General features: G+C 41.9%; 1 protein-coding gene across 3 annotated transcripts in view; it reads right to left on the bottom strand.

Annotated features, from left to right (window-relative positions):
* Positions 1–25,077, bottom strand: part of LOC118369727 (SH3 and PX domain-containing protein 2A-like) — a 116,844-nt gene that overhangs the window by 58,401 nt on the left and 33,366 nt on the right. For all 3 annotated transcript variants that reach the window (XM_035754374.2, XM_035754370.2, XM_035754371.2), the window contains exon 6: positions 10,327–10,358. In XM_035754374.2, coding sequence (XP_035610267.1) covers positions 10,327–10,358 — 32 coding nt within the window. The remainder of the gene's footprint in view (positions 1–10,326; positions 10,359–25,077) is intronic.

The following is a 25,077-nucleotide window of genomic DNA, read 5'->3' as shown; positions in this document are numbered from 1 at the left end:
GTGTGCCACAGGTATGACAAAAGTTATTTTTACTGCTGTAATTACATTGGTAAACAGTCTATAATAGCAATAAGGCACTTATGGGGTTGATGATATATGGTCAATATACTACGGCTAAGGGCTGTATGCAGGCACTCCGCATTGTGTCGTGCTTAAGAACAGCCCTTAGCTGTGGTATATTAGCCATATACTACACCCCCTCTGGCCTAACAAATTAATTAAAAATAAAAATATATATTTAAAAAACTCAACAGGGTGTGATCTGATAAAACAGGAATCCACGCAAAATGACGTGAAGTGATGTTTTTGAAACGTGCTTCTTCTCTTGTTGGGCAGGGAGGGGTGTGCGCTATGCGAATGAGTAAAGACTGTGTCAACACACTCAGTAGGTCCCAAAAACAAAATCTAATATTTCAGCCCCTTTCAGGAAATGAAATGTTTTGCATCAGCAGCAAGAACAGGCTAGAACAAGGGTCACCAAGGTGAGAAATATTAGGAGGGAAAGCCTAAGACGTTGTAGGGTAGAGCTAAAATAAGGTCTTCATCTGGATACCAATGAAATTATTTTTTAACTCTAACCTGTGTAACATTCCACAAAGAGAAATGTAGATTAATATGAAATTGTATGTTGGGTGAAATATGCTTCATACCATAATACTTCCTTCTACTCTGTCTCCAAACTCTAGCTTTAGTAAGCACATGTGATTTACAGTAGTTATGTATTCCAACTCCATCATCTGAGGGCATGAAATTAGATGCAGTAGATGAAATCAATTTGATCGATTGGGTTAGTGATGGGTTAGTGTGGGTTAGTGTGCTGCAAGTAGTGGCCACACTAGTGTTAACAAACTGAGCCTGTTAGGAGAGAAATCCTGCTTTTAGCACATATGATTGATATCAGTTCCCCCACCCTTCCTGGAATCTCAGAATATCAACAACTTTAGTGTCTAGACTACTGTGTTTACGTGCGTGTGTGCCTGCCTCCTAGGATGCCTGCGGGCATCGCCCCATATGCACAGCACATATCTATAACCCTTAAAATTGTATATTTGACACCAGACTTTTGAAATAGCCCTGTTAGACACTCTCTGTTTACATCTCACCTCACTCAGATTTATACTTGCACTTCCTGCTCCCAGCCCTGCTCTCCCTCCTTCCCAATCCCAGTATTGGTCCTGTCCAAAACAGGACGAAAGTTGGGAGCGTTGCAAGAATGCATCTTGGGGAGGAAACAGGGGAGGTTGGGAATTGGGAACATTGTTGGTTTGGGTCAGGGGATTTATCCTCCTTTGTTGTCAGGGTTCCTGATCTTACTCAGGGTCTGGTTAGAGGGAGGGCTGGTGTGACACTGGCATGATGAGGACCTTTTGATTTCACTGACGCTGATTTAGCAGAGAGATGGAGTAGATCTAAATCTGGTCTTTGGATCGCCAGCTGCAGTTGTGTGGGTGGATAAGAAGGGGATACTGAGCGGTTGTTCAATGCAGTTTACAGATGCTTTCACTGAGTCACTTTGTTAAAACTATCTCTAAAAAGGATGTGGAATGTGTACCGTCAGACAACAAACAAATAAAACCCTGCATAAAGGGAAATAAACTGCACATGGGGTTCTAACCATATTGAGCAGCTCATATTCAAAATCAGATATTGTATAAGGACATAAACCTATGTAGTAACAATTGTAGGTGTCCTTATGTATGCATTCATAAAGCCCTTATAACAGCTATAACAAACAACATTAGTCATAAAGTGATATAAGGAGTTTTATATTGTTATGAGTAATGGCATAAGATGTTATAAAACTAGTTATAACGGGCGTTATAGATGACTGTTGATCCTGTTGTCATATGCTCTAATGTCAACTGTTAATAACAGCTGCTATAACAGAGACTGAATGACAACTAATGTCATATGTTATTACATGCTACTTAACAATCTATACATACCAGATGATATAAACAGGGTGTTATGTAATTTACCAACATCTGTGTCACATTATTACATTAAATTGAATGATGGGCATCATAACCATGTCATATGCCCTTATAGTGTGCACAGAAACCTTCAATAAAGTGACATTAATTTGAGGTGTTATAAAACAGTTATATATATATATATATATATGTATATATATGCCATTTAGCAGACGCTTTTATCCAAAGCGACTTACAGTCATGTGTGCATACATTCTACGTATGGTTATGAATGTTCTTGTACCACAGCACGAGTTGAGAAACACAAAACTCGAACATTCAAAGGATCTCAAAGCAGCATTGGCAAACAGTCTATTGACTCCAACATAAACGTCTCAATATACAATTCGCAGATGCATCTACATTATAAAGACTTTATTGATTGTTATTGATTCATCAGACAACTGGTGTGTCATGTGTTCTTGCCACATATTGACACTCAACAGCTGTTTAGCATTGAAAATCATCAGGCAGCCCCTTTGTCTTATTTTGTGTCTGTTGGTTTCCTAACGTGTATTTTCTGGCACACACTGGGTATTATGAGATGAAGACTCGATTGCTTTTCACAAGAGCTCCAGCTAGCTGCCGACAGGCTTAGGAGGGGTCGGTTCCTTGTTGAGGCATAGGTGACAATGGTCACTGGCTTGGCTCTAGAACCCAATCTTTCAGATGGTATTGGCCTTGCAGCATGTACAATAAAAGTCCTGTGTCTGGGAGGCAGCATGAGTCAAAAAGCTCAGTATGCAATGGCTTATCAAGTAAGGGGAGTGTGATTGCTGAAACAGCCCACAGTTGTTTATGTTGTAGAGAAGCACACATTCGTCATAGAGATTTTAGCCTTGTGCAGGAACTCTTTGTCAGTTCCCCTTCACACACACACACACACCTTTGTACACACACACACACACACACACACACACACACACACACACACACACACACACACACACACACACACACACACACACACACACACACACACACACACACACACACACACACACACACACACGGCTAGCTGGCCTCTTACCCGTGCGCCCCTTGACCTTTCACACACACACCCCGATACTCCCCCTGATACTCCTCCCACCCCACCACCCGTCACACACAATTCCACTCCCTATATGCCCCTGAGCCCCCCAGCTCAAATAAAGCCAGCATGGCTGCGCACACACCCCCGGTCTGTGCGTAACACTTGCCACGTAAACCTACTCTCCTCACATGCAGAGCCCCCAAGCGCTCTTACACTCTCTCCCACTCTCTCTCCCTCCCAAACTCTCATTCTCGCTCTCATTCTCTCTCACGCTCCCCCTCTCCTACTCTCTCTACTCAGTCCTGTTATCTTAACGCAGTAAAGCTGCTCAGACAAACATCTCATTTTATTCACTTGTGCTCAGTTGTACAAGTTTAAGTTGAGTTTTCTTTTAGTAAATAGGGTTTCAGCCTGAACTGTTCTCTGTCATAGTTACTTCAAAACAGTTTCCAAACAGTGTGTTAACTTCCAAACCATTTTCCTTGGAGACACAGCAGATCTATCGAAAACATTCAGGTCTTACTTCATGAGTAACCTCATATTGTCTATCAATAGCACTACTCTATGTTCTTGTCTCAAGTCTAGTTGTGCTGTGCCCATGAGGAGTTGACCAAACCACACATGCTTAGGCAGCCACCCAGGCTGTACTGTATGCTGTCTGTGAAGTTAGTGAAGAGAACAATAGACAGAAAGAGACGTACTGTAAACAGTGCTAAGATATATACCTGGAGAACTAGTAAGGTATTGTATGTCCTGTTTTGACCCATAGAGAGCAACAGATCTACAGAATGAAGTGGACTCAACAGGGAGTGGAAATCATCCAACTGAGAACCCCATAGGGCCCTTGATTTGATTGTAAGGGAGGACACAGTTGGAGAATAATTACTGAGATACAGGCCAAAACCTTACCGAAACCACATGAAGGAGCAAATCATTTATTCATAACTCAATAGTGGTTTTCAGGGACATATTTTCATTATCTTAATGTCATAATCTATGGAGTAAATAATTTTTTGCTCCTAATCAGGGACCCAGCGGTTCACCTATGGGCAATTTCACCAGTCCATAATAAATAACGGAACTTGAAACTTTTGAACACTGAATAAACATTGAAGAAATTCAAGATAGCTGGCGGGTGTATAAGGGAATGACAAACCACACAGAGAGAGAGCGAGAGAATGGGGCAGTCATCATGACGATGCTATGAATGACTGATTGTCTACGTCAGAGTATAAGACAGAGCTGTTCAGATAGCCTGTGATTTCTGCAGAATGTCCATGCCAGGTAAACAGTGGGAACCAGCCTGGCTAAACCATGCAGTAACCACCAGCAGTTTTGTGGCCTGGGGCAACATTTTCCTGTTAGGGCACATTTTCCTGTTAACCTTAACTCTAAACTCTTAGGAGAGACCAACACCATGTAATTATGGGGACCTTAAGCTGCAGCTACAGCAAAAATTCACCACAGACTTGCACAGTGTCTTTGCTGTTCTGGTTTAATAAAGTAATACCAATATCTCAGTGCAGTTAACCCTGTTTCTTGGTGTGCAGGAGGAAGATTTCAAAAAGAGATGTCCAGTAAGGCTAAGCTATAGAAGCCTTGATTAGACTAGAGTCGTACGGCAAAATATCAGCATCTTGAGAGATTCCTCCAAGGCTTTCCGTCTTAATTTAAAAGATGGAAAATTATGTTTACTATTACAAGAGACAATAAAATAGGACCATTTCATTAGTTAATCATTGTTTGTCTACTGTAACTATTCAAAATGTATCGGAAGAGCAACTTTTACAACTGTGGATAAGCTATTATTCCAGCCTCCGATTCCTGGAAGAAATGCAATATCTTGCACAGTCTGAATGTAGGCTACGACAGAGACACACGCCTGAAAAAAGGCAAGCTTTCCATTTCCTTATGTCAATGGAATTCACTGTTACGTAAAGGCACAATACCATAGAGTGTAGAATAAAATTAGTTTGGAGTCTCATTTCATTTGGTGGCAACTTCATTAGGTTGCCAGGAATGTGTAATTCAGCTGTACTATTTAATGCATAATACCGTAGGTCACGGGGTATTCAACTCCGGAGAATGCTAGTTTTCTGTTCTACCTGATAATTAATTGCACACACCTGGTGTACCGGGTCTAAATCAGTCCCTGATCGATCAGAGGGAAACAAAAAAATGCAGTGGAAATGGCTTGGAGGTCCAGAGTTGATTTTGAAGGCTTCATGTATAATGTACTATTCAAATAATTGTAGTAAAATTCATGGCAACTTCATGAATTGTTGAATCTTCTATTTTTTCACCTGGTAGTACTGAGCAATTTGTGCTTCAGGAGGTTGGTTCGGATTTGGTTACCACATTTTTTCCCCAGGTTTTGATCATTTTTAAAGACATTGTGAGTTAAATGCTGTAACAGAGAATACAACAATTAATACAAATTCCATGATGGTAATGACTACACACTACTGCTTATCACTTATTTACCATCCATTATTTTCATTACTTTACTTTCATAAAATATTTCAGATTTGTTTATTTTATGACATTATTTTATTCCAAGTCATCATCTCATCTCTATAGATCTGCTGCCTAGGCAGTCTGACAAAATTACTATTTTAGTTGTTCTTCAAAGTACATAAGGCATACTTTTAAGACTGCTGAATAGCAATCACTTAGATCAGTGGTCAAATCAAAGACCTTAGGATGAAATGCTTACTTACAAGCCCCTAACCAACAATGCAGTTCAAGAAATGCAGTTTAAAAAAAAAAGAGTTTTAAAAATGCAAATCAATCACAAGGTAACACAAGAAAGTGACATAACAATAACGAGGCAATATACAGGGTGTACCAATAACGAGTCAATGTGCGGGGGTACAGGTTAATCAAGGTAATTTGTAAAGTGACTGCATAGATAATAAACAAAGAGTAGCAGCAATGTAAAAACAAAAAGGGGGCCACTTGATTCGTTTAGTTGCTCAGTAGTCATATGGCTTGGAGGTAGAAGCTTTTAAGGAGCCTTTTGGTCCTAGACTTGGTGCTCCGGTACCGCTTGTGTGAGGTAGCAGAGAGAACAGTCTATGACTTGGGTGACAGGAGTCTTTGACAATTTTTTGGGCCTTCCTCTGACACCACCTAGTACATATACTACCGTTCAAAAGTTTGGGGTCACTTAGAAATGTCCTTGTTATTGAAAGAAAAGCACATTTTATGTCCATTAAAAAAACATCTAATTGATCAGAAATACAGTGTAGACATTGTTAATGTTGTAAATGACTATTGTAGCTGGAAACGGCTGATTTGTAATGGAATATCTGCATAGGCGTACAGGGGCCCAATATCAGCAACCATCACTCCTGTGTTCCAATGGCACACTGTGTTTGCTAATCCAAGTTTATAATTTTAAAAGGTTAATTGACCATTAGAAACTATGTTAGAACAGCTGAAAAATCCAACTTCACAGATCTTCATTGTAAATGGTTTAACACGGTTTCCCATGCTTGTTCAATGAACCATAAACAATTAATGAACATGCACCTGTGGAACGGTCCTTAAGACACTAAAAGCTTAAAGATGGTAGGCAATTAAGGTCACAGTTATGAAAACTTAGGACACTAAAGAAGCCTTTCTACTAACTCTGAAAAACACCAAAAGAAAGATGCCCAGGGTCCCTGCTCATCTGCGTGTATGTGCCTTCGGCATGCTGCAAGGAGGCATGAGGACAGCAGATATGGCCAGGGCAAAAAATTGCAATGTCTGTACTGTGAGACGCCTAAGACCGCGCTACAGAGAGACAGGACGGATAGCTGATTGTCCTCGCAGTTGCAGACCACGTGTAACAACACCTGCACAGGATCGGTACATCCGAACATCAGACCTGCGGGACAGGTACAGGATGACATCAACAACTGCCCAAGTTACACCAGGAATGCACAATCCCTCCATCAGTGCTCAGAATGTCCGCAATAGGCTGAGAGAAGCTGGACTGAGGGCTTGTAGGCTTGTTGTAAGGCAGGTCCTCACCAGACATCACTGTCAACAACGTCGCCTATGGGAACAAACCCACCGTCGCTGGACCAGACAGGACTGGCAAAAAGTGCTCTTCACTGACAAGTCGTGGTTGTGTCTCACCAGGGGTGATGGTCGGATTCGCGTTTATCGTTGAAGGAATAAGCGTTACACCGAGGCCTGTACTCTGGAGTGGAATCTATTGAGGTGGACGGTCCGTCATGGTCTGGAGCAGTGTGTCACAGCATCATCGGACTGATCTTGTTGTCATTGCAGGCAATCTCAGTGCTGTGCGTTACAGGGAAAACATCCTCCTCCCTCAGGCGGTACCCTTCCTGCAGGCTCATCCTGACATGACCCTCCAGCATGACAATTCCACCAGCCATACTGCTTGTGCTGTGCGTAATTTCCTGCAAAACAGGAATGTCTCTGTTCTGCCATGGCCAGCGAAGAGCCCAGATCTCAATCCCATTGAACACGTCTGGGACCTGTTGGATCGGAGGGTGAGGGCTAGGGCCATTCCCCACAGAAATGTCTGGGAACTTGCAGGTGCCTTGGTGGAAGAGTGGGGTAACATCTGATAGCAAGAACTGGCAAATCTGGTGCAGTCCATGAGGAGGAGATGCACTGCCGTACTTAATGCAGCTGGTGGCCACACCAGATACTGACTGTTACTTTTGATTTTGACCCCCCCTTTGTTAAGGGACACATTATTCCATTTCTATTAGACACATGTCTGTGGAAATTGTTCAGTTTACGTCTCAGTTGTTGAATCTTGTTATGTTCATACAAATATTTACACATGTTAAGAAAATAAACGCAGTTGACATTGAGAGGATGTTTCTTTTTTTGCTGAGTTTATAAGCCATAAAATGTGCGTTCTCCTTACTTCCACTCACACTACAACCAGCAATGCAGCTGCAATGAATGAGTATAGAAAATCAAATCAAATTTTATTTGTCACATACACATGGTTAGCAGATGTTAATGTGAGTGTAGCAAAATGCTTGTGCTTCTAGTTCCGACAATGCAGTAATAACCAACGAGTAATCTAACCTAACAATTCCACAACTACTACCTTATACACACAAGTGTAAAGCGATAAAGAATATGTACATAAAGATATATGAATGAGTGATGGTACAGAATGGCATAGGCAAGATGCAGTAGATGGTATCGAGTACAATATATACATATGAGATGAGTGATGTAGGGTATGTAAACATAAAAGTGGCATAGTTTAAAGTGGCTAGTGATACATGTATTACATAAAGAAGGCAAGATTCGGTAGATGATATAGAGTACAGTATATACATATGAGATGAGTAATGTAGGGTATGTAAACATTATATTAAGTGGCATTGTTTAAAGTGGCTAGTGATACATTTTTTCCCAACAATTTCCATTATTGAAGTGAGCTGGAGTTGAGTCAGTATGTTGGCAGCAGCCACTCAATGTTAGTGGTGGCTGTTTAACAGTCTGATGGCCTTGAGATAGAAGCTGTATTTCAGTCTCTCGGTCCCTGCTTTGATGCACCTGTACTGACCTCGCCTTCTGGATGATAGTGGGGTGAAAAGGCAGTGGCTCGGGTGGTATTGTCCTTGATGATCTTTATGGCCTTCCTGTAACATCGGGTGGTGTAGGTGTCCTGGAGGAGTTTGCCCCCAGTGATGCGTTGTGCAGACCTCACTACCCTCTGGAGAGCCTTATGGTTGTGGGCGGAGCAGTTGCCGTACCAGGCGGTGATACAGCCCGACAGGATGCCCTCGATTGTGCATCTATAGAAGTTTGTGAGTGCTTTTGGTGACAAGCCAAATTTCTTTAGCCTCCTGAGGTTGAAGAGGCGCTGCTGCGCCTTCTTCACAACGCTGTCTGTGTGTGTGGACCAATTCAAAACTGCAGACACGGTGATCTGCGCTATCTGATTGACCAGTGGTAGGCCTATAGGTGCACCTGATTTGCTCTCTAGGCCTGCCGGGTATGCAGAGTTCTACCTTCAGACACATGAAATGTTTTAAAAAAGGGAACACTTTGCCTTCCCAGCGTTTGCTGGCTGCAGAATCAAGTGTGCCAAACCGCCAACAGCACTGAACGAAAAAATGCAACGCTTTACCGTTCTTGTTTTTTACAGAAATGTTTGGTGATCGACTTCGAATGCCTTGGAGATCGACCAGTCGATCACGATTGACCGGTTGATAACCACTTTCAGGTAGAGATACCTTGCCAGGCAACTGCTTTCTATTCCTCTAGATCATGCGTTTTCTCTTCTCTCCGTCTCTGTGTCTGCTCCACACAGACCGGACAAGTAGGTGGGTGCGCAATGGATTATGGTCATTGCAGTTAATTACCACGTTGTCTTAGCAAAACTATGTAGAATAATGATTGGCCCGTTAGAAACTACAACTCCCTACTACATTGCACAGTTCAGGCTTGATCCGAGTGATCTCTAGAGGAACTGCGTATCGAGCACACAGAAGAAAGAAAAACTAAATGGATTTAAAATAATTGAACGGACTCCAGTAAATTGTTTATAAAACAAAAAATAACCGAAATTTGGGTTAATTGCTCAGAACTATCACCTGGTAACATCACCTGGAGTGTAGAATGCTGGTGACTCAAGTACGCACACGCACGGTCATACTGCAGATGCACAGCTGCTCCCACAGCCCTTCTGAATCCTACATATAAACCCACCCAAGGCCATATGCCCATGCACTGAGCCCACTCACCGTCCCAACAGTCAGCACCCAACCCAGGCACAGCATAGCTGTACAAACAGATGAACCCTTCCCACCCAACGCTGTTTGCTTAACCCTTTCATCACAATAAGCTGTGTTGGATTTGGCTGTGTGCATTAAGCAGAGACTTGGTATGTTATCGTGAGCTGAGTTGGTCTTAGTATACACTTGTGACGTTATAGAGCTTTCTTCAACGGTCTATCAATCTTTGCTCAGTCGGTGGAAAGGATATGGACTCCCAAGAAATGCTTTGTTACTGTATGCCTGTTTGGTACAAAGACATGTATGCCTACACACACACACACACACCAACAGAGATACACACGCACACACCAGACAAATGTCAAAAATGTACTTAGAAAAATCATCACATAGGCCACATGACCTGTTCCAGGTAACTGGATAACCAACCAAAGTCATACACTACTGTAATAACTTAAATCAAAAAAGAACGCACTACCACTGAAAACACAAATTACACACAAGACTCCATGCAATGCAACTGACCGGAGCAGAGTAGATGCACTTCTATGTGAGTGCTGGTCAATATAGAGAGAAATTAGGTGACTTGTCTTACCTGACTTGCGTTTGGTGGATCCCCCATAGTCCCTGCAAAAAAAACAACACCAGAGAGTCATGGTCAGTGTTGTGACAGAGAGCCAGGCCAGAGAAGGAGCATGCTGTCCTACAGAGGACTCTGTACCCTACCAGCCAAACCCTCATTACGAATGCACACACACAGGCACCCCACATGGAGCACGTCAGAAAGAGAGGGAGAAAGATTGAGGGAGAGGGAGGGACAGAGAGGGAGAAAGAAGGAGAGAGAGAGACTAGTCTGTGGCGACCTAAATGCCAGAACTGGACAAGAACCTGACACCCTCAGCACACAGGGGGACAAACACCTACCTGGTGATGACAGCATTCCCTCCCCCATATGCCCCTCTAGGCACAACTACGACATAACCAACAAAAACAGGTCACAACTCCTGCAGCTCTGTTACACACTGGGTATGTAGATAGTCCATGGTAGGCTTCGAGAAGACTCCTATGGTAGGTACACCTATAGCTCATCTCTTGGCAGTAGTACTGTAGACTACTTTATCACTGACCTCAACCCAGAGTCTCTCAAAGTGTTCACAGTCAGCCCCCTGACAACCCTATCAGATCACAGCAAAATCACAGTATACTTGAACAGAGCATTACTCAATCATGAGGCATCAAAGGCAAAGGAACTAAATAATATTAAGAAATGCTATAGATGGAAGGAAAGTATGGTGAAAACCTACCAAAAACAATCAAGCAACAACAAATTCTATCCCTTTTAGACAACTTCCTGGACAAAACGTTCCACTGTAACAGTGAAGGTGTAAACTCGGCAGAAGAAAACCTAAAACATTATATTTGACCTTTCAGCTTCCCTATCAAATCTAAACATTTCAAACAGAAAACCTTAGAAAATTAACAAATATTTTTAAGGGAAGGCCCTAAAAATTGTCAAAGACAAATTGTCAGCCACCCTAGTCATAGAATGCTCTCGGTGCTACCTCAAGGCAAGCGGTACCAGAGCGCCACGTCTAGGGCCATGATTCCTGAACAGCAAATTCAATGGCTACACAGAACATTTGCAATGATCCCCCTTTTTACGCTTCTGCTACTCTCTGTTTATTATCTATGCATACTCACTTTAACTCTACCTACATGTATACAACCGTTCAAAAGTCTAGGGTCATTGGGAAATGTCCTTGTTTTTGAAAGAAAAGCATAATGTTTTTGTCCATTAAAATAACATAAACTTGATCAGAAATACAGTGTAGACATTGTTAATGTTGTAAATTACTATTGTAGCTGGAAACAGCTATTATTTGTCATTTTTATTTTTTACTTATCTATTTTTTTTACTTAACACTTATTTTTCTTAAAACTGCATTGTTGGTTAAGGGCTTGTAAGTAAGCATTTCACTGTAAACGTCAACACCTGTATTGGGCCGATGTGACAAAAAAACATTTGATTTGATAAAAATTTGAACAATGACAAATGGTTTGTTAAACAAATGAGGAGATGGGAGAGGCAGGACTTGCAGCGCAATCTGCGTCAGAAATAGAACTGACTTCTATTTTAGCCCATGGCAACGCAGATGCTCCTTGACGCGCGTGAGCAGTGTGGGGTGCAATAATTGAATAACATAGATTTCTACATTTATTTTGCAACGCTCGCGCACTTGACGTGAGTGGTGTAGTCAGCCTGTTAGAGACCCAGAAAACCTGAGCCTACACCTTCACTATGGTGAATCACTAAAACAATACAGGAATAAACTACAGAAAAATAAGGAACAGCACGTCAGAAATCAGCTCAATGTAATTGAAGAATCATAGACCAACCACTTCTGGGAAAATTGGAACAACAACAACACGACAAAAACAGAGATGCTTGTTCTAGGTCCCAAGAAACAAAGAGATCTTTTGAATCTGACAATTAATCTTCATGGTTGTACAGTCGTCTCAAATGAAACTGTGAAGGACCTCGGTTTTACTCTGGACCCTGATCTCTCTTTTGACGAACATATCAAGACTGTTTCAAGGACAGCTTTTTTCCATCTACGTAACATTGCAAAAATTATAAAGTTTCTGTCCAAAAATGATGCAGAAAAATTCATCCATGCTTTTGTTACTTCTAGGTTAGACTACTGCAATACTCTACTTTCCAGCTAACTGGATAAAGCACTAAATAAACTTCAGTTAGCTGCTAGAATCCTGACTAGAACCCAAAAATGTGATCATATTACTCCAGTGCTAGCCTCCCGACACTGGCTTCCTGTTAAGGCAAGGGCTGATTTCAAGGTTTTACTGCTAACCCACAAAGCATTATATGGGCTTGCTCCTACCCATCTCTCTGATTTGGTCCTGCCGTACATACCTACACATACGCTACGGTCACAAGATGCAGGCCTCCTAATTGTCCCTAGAATTTCTAAGCAAACAGCTGGAGGCAGGGCTTTCTCCTATAGAGCTCCATTTTTATAGAATGGTCTGCCTACCCATGTGAGAGACGCAAACTCGGTCTCAACCTTTAAGTCTTTACTGAAGACTCATCTCTTCAGTGGGTCATATTTATTTATTTTATTATTTTATTTCAACTTTATTTAACCAGGTAGGCAAGTTGAGAACAAGTTCTCATTTACAATTGTGACCTGGCCAAGATAAAGCAAAGCAGTTCGACACATACAACGACACAGAGTTACACATGGAGTAAAACAAACATACAGTCAATAATACAGTATAAAGTCTATATACGATGTGAGCAAATGAGGTGAGATAAGGGAGGTAAAGGCAAAAAAAGGCCATGGTGGCAAAGTAAATACAATATAGCAAGTAAAACACTGGAATGGTAGATTTGCAGTGGAAGAATGTGCAAAGTAGAAATAAAAATAATGGGGTGCAAAGGAGCAAAATAAATAAATAAATTAAATACAGTAGGGAAAGAGGTAGTTGTTTGGCTAAATTATAGGTGGGCTATGTACAGGTGCAGTAATCTGTGAGATGCTCTGACAGTTGGTGAGTAAAGCTAGTGAGGGAGATAAGTGTTTCCAGTTTCAGAGATTTTTGTAGTTCGTTCCAGTCATTGGCAGCAGAGAACTGGAAGGAGAGGCGGCCAAAGAAAGAATTGGTTTTGGGGGTGAGAGATATACCTGTTGGAGCGTGTGCTATGGGTGGGAGATGCTATGGTGACCAGCGAGCTGAGATAAGGGGGGACTTTACCTAGCAGGGTCTTGTAGATGACATGGAGCCAGTGGGTTTGGGGATGAGTATGAAGCGAGGGCCAGCCAACGAGAGCGTACAGGTCGCAATGGTGGGTAGTATATGGGGCTTTGGTGACAAAACGGATTGCACTGTGATAGACTGCATCCAATTTGTTGAGTAGGGTATTGGAGGCTATTTTGTAAATTACATCGCCAAAGTCAAGGATTGGTAGGATGATCAGTTTTACAAGGGTATGTTTGGCAGCATGAGTGAAGGATGCTTTTTTGCGAAATAGGAAGCCAATTCTAGATTTAACTTTGGATTGGCGATGTTTGATATGGGTCTGGAAGGAGAGTTTACAGTCTAACCAGACACCTAAGTATTTGTAGTTGTCCACGTATTCTAAGTCAGAGCCGTCCAGAGTAGTGATGTTGGACACGCAGGCAGGTGCAGGTAGCGATCGGTTGAAGAGCATGCATTTAGTTTTACTTGTATTTAAGAGCAATTGGAGGCCACAGAAGGAGAGTTGTATGGCATTGAAGCTTGCCTGGAGGGTTGTTAACACAGTGTCCAAAGAAGGGCCAGAAGTATACAGAATGGTGTCGTCTGCGTAGAGGTGGATCAGAGACTCACCAGCAGCAAGAGCGACCTCATTGATGTATACAGAGAAGAGAGTCGGTCCAAGAATTGAACCCTGTGGCACCCACATAGAGACTGCCAGAGGTCCGGACAGCAGACCCTCCGATTTGACACACTGCATTCTATCAGAGAAGTAGTTGGTGAACCAGGCAAGGCAATCATTTGAGAAACCAAGGCTGTCGAGTCTGCCGATGAGGATGTGGTGATTGACAGAGTCGAAAGCTTTGGCCAGATCAATGAATACGGCTGCACAGTAATGTTTCTTATCGATGGTGGTTAAGATATCGTTTAGGACCTTGAGCGTGGCTGAGGTGCACCCATGACGAGCTCTGAAACCAGATTGCATAGCAGAGAAGGTATGGTGAGATTCGAAATGGTCGGTAATCTGTTTGTTGACTTGGCTTTCGAAGACCTTAGAAAGGCATGGTAGGATAGATATAGGTCTGTAGCAGTTTGGGTCAAGAGTGCCCCCCCCTTTGAAGAGGGGGATGACCGCAGCTGCGTTCCAATCTTTGGGAATCTCAGACAACACGAAAAAGAGGTTGAACAGACTAGTAATAGGGGTGGCAACAATTTCGGCAGATAATTTTAGAAAGAAAGGGTCCAGATTGTCTAGCCCGGCTGATTTGTAGGGGTCCAGATTTTGCAGCTCTTTCAGAACATCAGCTGAACGGATTTGGGAGAAGGACAAATGGGGAAGGCTTGGGCGAGTTGTTGTGGGGGGTGCAGTGCTGTTGACTGGGGTAGGAGTCGCCAGGTGGAAAGCATGGCCAGCCGTAGAAAAATGCTTACTGAAATTCTCAATTATGGTGGATTTATCAGTGGTGACAGTGTTTCCTATCTTCAGTGCAGTGGGCAGCTGGGAGGAGGTGTTCTTATTCTCCATGGACTTTACAGTGTCCCAGAACTTTTTTGAGTTAGTGTTGCAGGAAGCAAATTTCTGCTTGAAAAAGCTAGCCTTGGCTTTTCTAACTGCCTGTGTATAATGGTTTCTAGCTTCCCTGAAAAGCTGCATATCACAGGGGATGTTCGATGGTAATGCAGAACACCATAGGATGTTTTTGTGTTGGTTAAGGGCATGATATGATCGAGTGTAGTCTGGCCCAGGAGAGTGAAGGTGAACGGAAAGGCTCTGGAGCAACGAACCGCCCTTGCGGTTTCTGCCTGGCCGGTTCCCCTCTTTCCACTGGGATTCTCTGCCTCTAACCCTATTACAGGGGCTGAGTCACTGGCTTACTGGTGCTCTTTCATGTCATCCCTAGGAGGGGTGCGTCACTTGAGTGGGTTGAGTCACTGATGTGATCTTCCTGTCTGGGTTGGCGCCCCCCCCCTTGGGTTGTGCCATGGCGGAGATCTTTGTGGGCTATACTCGGCCTTGTCTTAGGATGGTAAGTTGGTGGTTGAAGCTTTCCCTCTAGTGGTGTGGGGGCTGGGCTTTGGCAAAGTGGGTGGGGTTATATCCTGCCTGTTTGGCCCTGTCCGGGGGTATCATCGGATGGGGCCACAGTGTCTCCTGACCCCTCCTGTCTCAGCCTCCAGTATTTATGCTGCAGTAGTTTATGTGTCGGGGGGGCTAGGGTCAGTTTGTTTTATCTGGTGTACTTCTTGTAGCTCCCTTCAGTAACCACGAGCACAACCGTTCCTTGATTTTAACTGCCGGCTTTATTCTGTAGTTTTAGTCAGAATTATCACCTTCCGTGAGAACTATAAAGTAAATGAAAAATACAGTTAAGCACACTCTTACAACCTTATTTTACGAGTGACTTATTAGCTTGGTATAACTCTGAAGTGCTTACATACATAACAGTTTAACCGGCATTATAACGGGTTCAGATTAAACACATGAATAAAGGAAAAAATACCTCAATGGCTGCTTATTACAGAAGGGAGGAAATCAAACTTCACACTTATTATTCCTGGCATGAATTCACACTTCATCCTAACATACACTCTTCAACCTTTATGAACTACACCCGATGACATGAAAACTTAGCTAATGCAGCGCAGGATTGCCTTCCCTCCAAAAGTGTGTTGCTACAATAAGGATCCCCCGTTACAACAGTATTAGCTACGTAGTTCCGCTTGTATTATCATTTCCCCGCACAGCGGACACGTAAAGAATTCAAACAAAAGACAACGACATAACCTGTAAGTCTAACTGTCAGTTACACTTCTCCTGTCTTATCCGGTGTCCTGTGTGTATTTAAGTATGCTCTCTCTAATTCTCTCTTTCTCTCTTTCTTGGAGAACCTGAGCCCTAGGACCATGCCTCAGGACTACCTGGCATGATGACTCCTTGCTGTCCCCAGTCCACCTGGCCGTACTGCTGCTCCAGTTCCAACTGTTCTGCCTGCAGCTATGGAATCCTGACCTGTTCACCGGACCTATTATTTGACCATGCTGGTCATTTATGAACATTTGAACATCTTGGCCATGTTCTGTTATAATCTCCACCCGGCACAGCCAGAAGAGGACTGGCCACCCCACAGCCTGGTTCCTCTCTAGGTTTCTTCCTAGGTTTTTGACTTTCTAGGGAGTTTTTCCTAGCCACTGTGCTTCTACACCTGCATTGTTTGCTGTTTGGGGTTTTAGGCTGGGTTTCTGTACAGCACTTTGAGATATCAGCTGATGTACGAAGGGCTATATAAATACATTTGATTTGAAGAGTTATCTATCTATCTATCTATCTAAAATGGAGATGTATAGGTAAATCTCTTCTCCAATCTTTTTTGGCCCTATAACAAAGAAAAAACAACAGAAACCTATACATGATCAAATACAAATCTTAGAATCAACTTTTAAAGACTACCAGAACCCACTGGATTCTCCAAGTACATTGAATGAACTACAGGACAAAATACAAACCCTCCAACCCAAAAAAGCCTGTGGTGTTGATGGTATCCTCAATGAAATGATCAAATATACAGACCATAAATTCCAATTAGCTATACTTGAACTCTTTATCATCATCCTCAGCTTTGGCATCTTACCCAATATTTGGAACCGAGGACTGATCACCACAAACCACAAAAGTGGAGACAAGTTTGACACCAACAACTACCGTGGAATATACATCAACAACCACCTTGGGAAAATCCTCTGCATTATCATTAACAGCAGACTCATACATTTCCTCAGTCAAAACAATGTACTGAGCAAATGTCAATTTGGCTTTTTACCAAATTACCGTACGACAAACCACGTATTCACCGTGCACACCCTAATTGACAAACAAACAAAATCAAAACAAAGGTCTTCTCATGCTTCGTTGATTTCAAAAAAGCTTTTGACTCAATTTGACATGAGGGTCTGCTATACAAATTGATGGAAAGTGGTGTTGGTGGAAAAAACATTATAAAATCCATGTACACAAACAACAAGTGTGCAGTTAAAATAGGTGAAAAACACACATTTCTTTCCACAGAGCCATGGGGTGAGACAGGGATGCAGCTTAAGCCCCACCTTCTTCAACATATCAACGAATTGGCGAGGGCACTAAAACAGTCTGTAGCACCCGGACTCACCCTACTAGAATCTGAAATCAAATGTTTACTGTTTGCTGATGATCTGGTGCGTCTGTCCCCAACCAACGACGGCCTACAGCAGCACTCAGATCTTCTGCACAGATTCTGTCAGACCTAGGCTCTGACTGTAAATCTCCGTAAGACAAAAATAATGGTGTTCCAGTTGCTAGGACCACAAATAAAAATTCCATCTAGACACCATTGCCCTAGAGCACACAAAAAAACTATACATATACGTCAGCCTAAACAACAGCTCCATATAGGTAACTTCCACAAAACTGTGAACGAGCTGAGAGACAAGGCAAGTAGGACCTTCTATGCCATCAAAGGGAACATAAAATTTGACATACCAATTAGGATCTGGCTAAAAATACTTGAATCAGTTATAGAAACCATTGCCCTTCGTGGTTGTGAGGTCTGGGGTCCACTCACCAACCAAGAATTCACAAAATGAGAGACCCCAAATTGAAACTCTGCATGCAGAATTCTGCTAAAATATCCCCAGTGTACAACGTAAAACACCAAATAAATGCATGCATAGCAGAATTAGGCCGAACCCGCTAATTATCAAAATCCAGAAAAGAGTTGTAAAATTCGACAACCAACTAAAGGGAAGCGATTCTCAAACTTTCCATAACAAAGCCCCTAAGCAAGTTTGTTCTGGGGCTCTGTTCACAAACACAAACAGACCCCACAAAGCCCCAGGCCAGAAACACAATTAGACGCTATTTAGCGGTGCACCACCGCTAACTAAGCTAGCCGTTTCACATCCGTTACATATGTACAGACCCAGTGAGCATAGCCTTGTTATTGAGAAAGGCCGCCGTAGGCAGACCTGGCTCTCAAGGGAAGACACACTGCGTGCACACTGCCCACAAAAAGAGGTAGAGACTGAGCTACACTTCCTAATCTCCTGACGAATGTATGACCAGAGACACATATTTCCCTCAGATTACACAGATCCACAAATAATTCAAAAACAAATCAAATGTTGATAAACTCCCATTTCTACTGGGTGAAAAACCACAATGTGCCATCACAGCAGCAAGATTTGTGACCTGTTGCCACAAGAAAAGGGCAACCAGTGAAAAACAAACACCATTGTAAATACAACCCATATCTATGCTTATTTATTTTCCCTTTTGTATTTTAACTATTTGCACATAATGACAGTTGAAAGTCTTTACTCTTTTGGAACTTTTGTGAGTGTAATGTTTAATGTTAATTTTTATTGTTTATTTCACTTTTGCTTATTATCTACTTAACATATTTTATCTACTTAACATATGTTTCCCATGCCAATAAAGTCCTTAAATTGAAATTGAGAGGGAGAACAAGGGAGAGATTGCTGTGTGTACAGTATGTGAAAGTGAGAGAGCGTGACAGTGAGTGAGTGATTGTTGATTTGCATCTGTTTATTGGTGGGGCATGTGTGTGTGTGTATGTTGTGCATGTGTGTGCATGCGTACTGCAGTTTGGAAATGGAAGTCTGCAGGTTTTCATTAGGTTAACCTCAGACTGAATAGTGTGTGTTGAAAGACTGAAGGTCAATGTGAATGCAAACACAGACAGCTGTTTAGCCAGCAGCAGGACTGCAACAATGTACAATTTGGTCAAACAAGTTATTTTAATTAAATTTTACCTTTATTTTACCTAGATTTTACTAGGCATGTCAGTTAAGAACAAATTCTTATTTTCAATGACAGCCTAGGAACAGTGGGTTAACTGCTTGTTCAGGGGCAGAACAACAGATTTGTACCTTGTCAGCTTGGGGATTTGAACTTGCAACCTTCCGGTTACTAGCCAAATGCTCTAACCACTAGGCTACCCTGCCGCCCCAGCTGCTGAAGTTAATAAACTGTTTTGGTGAATGTAGAAATTATAACCCTTTAGAAAAGTATCCAATCCTGACATGTTATTACCTAAAGTAAAATACAGTACCATGGTATCCACTATGAATGTTAAAATAGTCATTGACTTGACAAGCATTGTCAGAACACAGAGCCTATTCTTCGTTTGAACTCAATGAGGTCTTTCTTAAGCTGTCATAGGCTGCCAAGAGTTGCCATTGTGACATGATAGGCCTTTGGGTAGTGTGATTCTTAAAGTCATAGTAGTGGCCATTTTAACTATGATAAATGGATCTATACGTCAAAATATCAGTGAAGAGACATCAAACCCGCTTAATAAAATACAGTATTACGACCGTTACTTGTTGCCTGAACTGTACTTAATATATTAAACCTAGAAATAAAACTGAACTGGAACAATTTAAAAGCGCTATCACAACAAACTCCCCCACCCCCAACACACACGTACATACACAAACCGTGTCTCAATTATCTCAAGGCTTAAAAATCCTTCTTTAACCTGTCTCCTCCCCTTCTTCTACACTGATTGAAGTAGATTTAACAAGTGGTATCAATAAGGGATCATAACTTTCATCTGGATTCACCTGGTCAGTCTATGTCATGGAAAGAGCAGACGTTCTTAATGTTTTGTATACTCAGCGTACAGTACGTCCCTATTCCTTCAACCAATGGAACATTTTAAGAACAGTACCTCTAAATATTCAGAGGAATTTTCTGAAACAAACTCAACTAGGCAGAGTCCTATCATACATGGTGCCTCAAGAGACATGTAAATAGTTAATTTTTCACTTCAGAAAAACAGACTCATTAAATCTTACCTCATTTTGAAATAACAAGGTAATCGGATTAATAGACACTTCCATTTAACTATTACATGGATCTAGCATACGTACACTGCCGTTCAAATGTTTGGGGTCACTGAGAATTGTCCTAGTTTATGAGAGAAAAGCACATTTTTTTGTCCATTAAAATAACATAAAATTGATCAGAAATACAGTGTTGACAGTGTTAATGTTGTTAATGTTGTAAATGACTCTTGTAGCTGGAAACGTCAGATTTTTTATGGAATATCTACATAAGCATACAGAGGCCCATTATCAGCAACCATCACTCCTGTGTTCCAATGGCACGATGTGTTAGCTAATACATGTTTATCATTTTAAAAGGCTAATTGATCATTAGAAAACCCTTTTGCAATTATGTTAGCACAGCTGAAAACTGTTGTACTTATTAAAGAAGCAATAAAACTGGCCTTCTTTAGACTAGTCAAGAAACTGGAGCATCAGCATTTGTGGGTTTGAATACAGACTCAAAATGGCCAGAAACAAAACTTTCTTCTGATACTCTATTCTTGTTCTGAGAAATGAAGGCTATTCCATGTGAGAAATTGGAGTGGGAGGCCCCGGTGCACAATTGAGCAAGAGGACAAGTACATTAGAGTGTCTAGTTTGAGAAACAGACGCCTCACAAGTCCTCAACTGGCAGCTTCATTAAATATTACCCGCAAAACATCAATCTCAATGTCAACAGTGAAGTGGCGACTACGGGATGATGGCCTTCTAGTTGAGGACTTGAGGCGTTGGTTTCTCAAACTAGACACTAGACACATAACCTTATATCCTGCTCCTTTTGATTCCTAGTCAACATAGTAAGATTTTAACTGTATCAAAAATTAACAATAGTTTTTGGGAACACTTTACTAAAGTTTATCCTGACTTGTGAAGATGAAAACATGTACTGACTGTATATGTTACTAGGCAAGTGCTTATTAGTATCTCATGAATAGGTTATTCATAATTTGTCAATTGAGGTAGTTGATGTAGTTAAGGTTATAGTAAGCAACCATCGGGTCCAGTTTTACACCTACCTTAAACACAACCCCTATCCCTTAACATACACACCAATAATCATTACACCACTTCAGCCAATTCTTTGCTGAGGGCCAGTCAGGAGAATAGAACTGTTATATTTGAACGGTTGGACCTCTGGATCTAGCTATTTATGGTCCTGGGCCGTAGTGGCATATGAAACGCATTACCATGGAGGACTGGGGGTGGGGTAGAGGGGCTGGGGAGCGTTAAGGGCTAGAGTGGGGGGGACCGGGGGAGGCTGGATCATCCAGGCTAGCAAGTGACTAGTACCTCAGAGATGGAATAATACACTTCCCAGGAGAAGAATGCATATGCACTCTGGCTCAACCCACTGCTACCAATAGTAAAATCTAATAGATGTGGGGATGGTAAGGGGAGAAAATACATCCAAACACTATTAAAATGTTTAAGATGGTGTGTTATTGCTTTCTGCTTTGATGTTAACCTTTTGCTGACTGGAAAGTGTCTGTCTTCACACACACACACACACACACACACACATGCATATTCACACAAATGCAGTGCATTCGGAAAGTATTCAGATCCCTTCACTTTTTCCACATTTTGTTACGTTACAGCCTTATTCAAAAAATGTATTCAATCGTTTTTCCCCCTCATCAATCTACATACAATACTCCATAATGACAAAGCAAAAATAGGTTTTTAGAAAGTTTTTTTTAAATTTATTTCAAATAAAAACCGGAAATGATATTTACATAAGTATTCAGATCCTTTACTCAGTACTTTGTTGAAGCACCTTTGGCAGCGATTGCAGCCTTGAGTCTTCTTGAGTATGATGCTACAAGCTTCGCACACATGTATTTCGGGAGTTTCTCCCATTCTTCTCCTCTCAAGATCTGTCAGGTTGGATGGGGAGCGTTGCAGCACAGCTATTTTCAGGTCTCTCCAGAGATGTTTGATCAGGTTCAAGTCCGGGCTCTGAATGGGCCACTCAAGGACATTTAGAGACTTGTCCTGAAATATATCCTGCGTTGTCTTGCCTGTGTGCTTAGGGTCGTTGTCCTATTGGAAGGTGAACCTTTTCCCCCAGTCTGACGTCTTGAGTGTTCTGGAGCAGGTTTTCATCAAGGATCTCTCTCTGTACTTTGCTCTGTTCATCTTTGCCTCAATCCTGACTAGTCTCCCTGTCCCTGCAGGTAAAAAACATCCCCACAGCATGATGCTGCCGCCACAATGCTTCAACATAGGGATGGTGCTAGGTTTCTTCCAGATGTGACACTTGGCATTCAGGCCAAAGTTCATTGGTTTCATCAGACAGGAGTTTCTCATGGTCTGAGAGTCTTTAGGTGTCCTTTGGCAAACTCCAAGTGGGCGGTCATGTGCCTTTTACTGAGGAGTGGCTTCCATCTGGCCACTCTACTATAAAGGCCTGATTGGTGGAGTGTTGCAGAGATGGTTGTCTTTCTGGAAGGTTCTCCCATCGCCACAGAGGAACTCTGTCAGTGACCATCGGGTTCTTGGTCACCTCCCTGACCAAGGCCCTGCTCCCACGATTGCTCAGTTTGGCCGGGCGGCCAACTCTAGGAAGAGTCTTGGTGGTTCCAAACTTATTCCATTTAAGAATTATGGAGTCACTGTGTTATTGGAGACGTTCAATGCTGCAGACATTTTCTGGTAATCTTCCCCAGATCTGTGCCTCGACATAATCCTGTCTCTGAGCTCTACGGAAACTTTCTTCGGCCTCATGGCTTGGTTTTTGCTCTGACATGCACTGTCAACTGTGGGACCATATATAGACAGGTGTGTGCCTTTCCAAATCATGTCAAATTAAATGAATTTACCACTGATGGACTCCAATCAAGTTGTAGAAACATCTCAAGGATGATCAATGGAAACAGGATGAACCTGAGCTCAATTTCAAGTCTCAAAGCAAAGGGTCTGAATACTTATGTAAATAAGGTATTTCTGTTTTTTATTTGTAATAAATTTGCAATGATTTCTAAAAACCTGTTTTTGCTTTGTCATTATGCGGTATTGTGTGTAGATTGATGAGGGGGGGAAAAATATTTGATCCATTTTAGAATAAGAGTGTAACGTAACAAAATGTGAAAAGGTCAACAGGTCTGAATTCTTTCAAAATACACTGTGTGTACTTTTCAAAAGGAGTTAAAAAGACAGACGTTTATCGACTGGAGGTGTTAAGAGCGAGCAGGTCTGCCGATGGACCAGGCCAGTAAAGAGTATTATTCATCTTTCGGAGAAAGTGTGAAACGTGTTTGTGCTTGCACATATTAGCCTTGCCTCGAGCCAGTTTTTTTTTGACAGGGGATGCAGTTGGATTACTGACAGCGGAGTGAGGATAAGCTATTTGAGTCCAGCCCAAGGTTTGTGCTTGGCAACAGTGTCCACAGTGCAAATGGTCTGCAAATGGTCTGAATACCTAAATATGGAATCTGTTTTAAATTTTTTATACATTTGCAAACATTTCTAAAAACCTGCTTTTGCTTTGACAGTTTGGGGTAGTGTGTGCCGATTGCTGAGGGTCTTTTTATTTTTTAAATCCATTTTAGAATAAGGCTGTTGAGTAACAAAATGTGGAAAAATTCAAGGGGTCTGAATAATTTCCGAAGACACTGTACAGTACATACATATACAAGAACAAAACAATCACTCTCACACCCACTCTCTCCCTAATACACACCCTCACACACAGAAACATTCACTGCATGGGTGGGGGAGTTTTGAATATATCATTGCATCTGAATCCGCGAGGGCCCATCCTGAGCCAGAGTTGAGAATAACCAGCTGTTTGTGTGCAACTGCAACTCAGTCTTTGTAGGTGGGCCTATTAGACATGGAATGTGAAATATTAGGCTTTTGCACACAGTTTTTAACCAGTTGGGTTTCATCCAAGAGACGGAGTCTGCTCGAGGTATACACCAAAAAAATACTGTTGTCCGTAACCTTAGTCTGTCCCCTGCATGCGTTACCCCTGGTCCGTGGTCAAAAGACATTGAACAGGAAGTCATTACAGGCCTAATCAAGAGTTGACCTGCCCACAGAATCATGCAGTGTGTGCACTTGAGGGAGGAGGGGGATGATAAGCGCATGGATACATCCATTGGGTAATCATCCTTGGATAGCAGTGGGAATCAGGTCAGAGATAGAGAATGCTGTTTTGACCCTATGTCAACTACTAATGATATATCTCGTGGTGATTTAATAACATGACACGGTTTTTATGTTGTTGTTGTTTATACAGCATCTCCAAGGGGTAGGTTGTGTTTCTGGTTCATGTGTGTGTGCTTGTTCGGGATATGCATGCAACTGACATGCAAAAGCACTTGTTTAAAACTACTGAACATTATCTGCTCTCTCTCTCTCTCTCACACACACACACACACTGTACTCCGTACTCCATCCTATCCCCTGAGGTACAGAGTCAATGACAACCTCGTTTCCAATTTAGTAAAAGCCCCTAGACAATGGAGCTCCTGGATCCATGTATGTAAAGGTAAATAGCACGATGGTTAGATTAGTTTGTTGGCTAATCAGAAGCCAGCATATTTGCTTTTTGGCCTACATTTGTCCAAAATAGTTTGTTTCAGTACAATATCTATCATCTTATCTTTTGAGATAAAAACTCTATGCATATAATTCAATCTATTTTGTTACCGTAAAACCCTTGTTCAGAAACATATCGGTGGCTCCCTCTTGTGATAGT

This window comes from Oncorhynchus keta, chromosome 36, assembly GCF_023373465.1.
Source record: "Oncorhynchus keta strain PuntledgeMale-10-30-2019 chromosome 36, Oket_V2, whole genome shotgun sequence".
NCBI classification, from domain to species: Eukaryota; Metazoa; Chordata; class Actinopteri; order Salmoniformes; family Salmonidae; genus Oncorhynchus; species Oncorhynchus keta.
The sequence above is the reverse complement of the archived record's forward strand: the minus strand, read 5'-3'. Positions and strand labels throughout refer to the sequence as shown.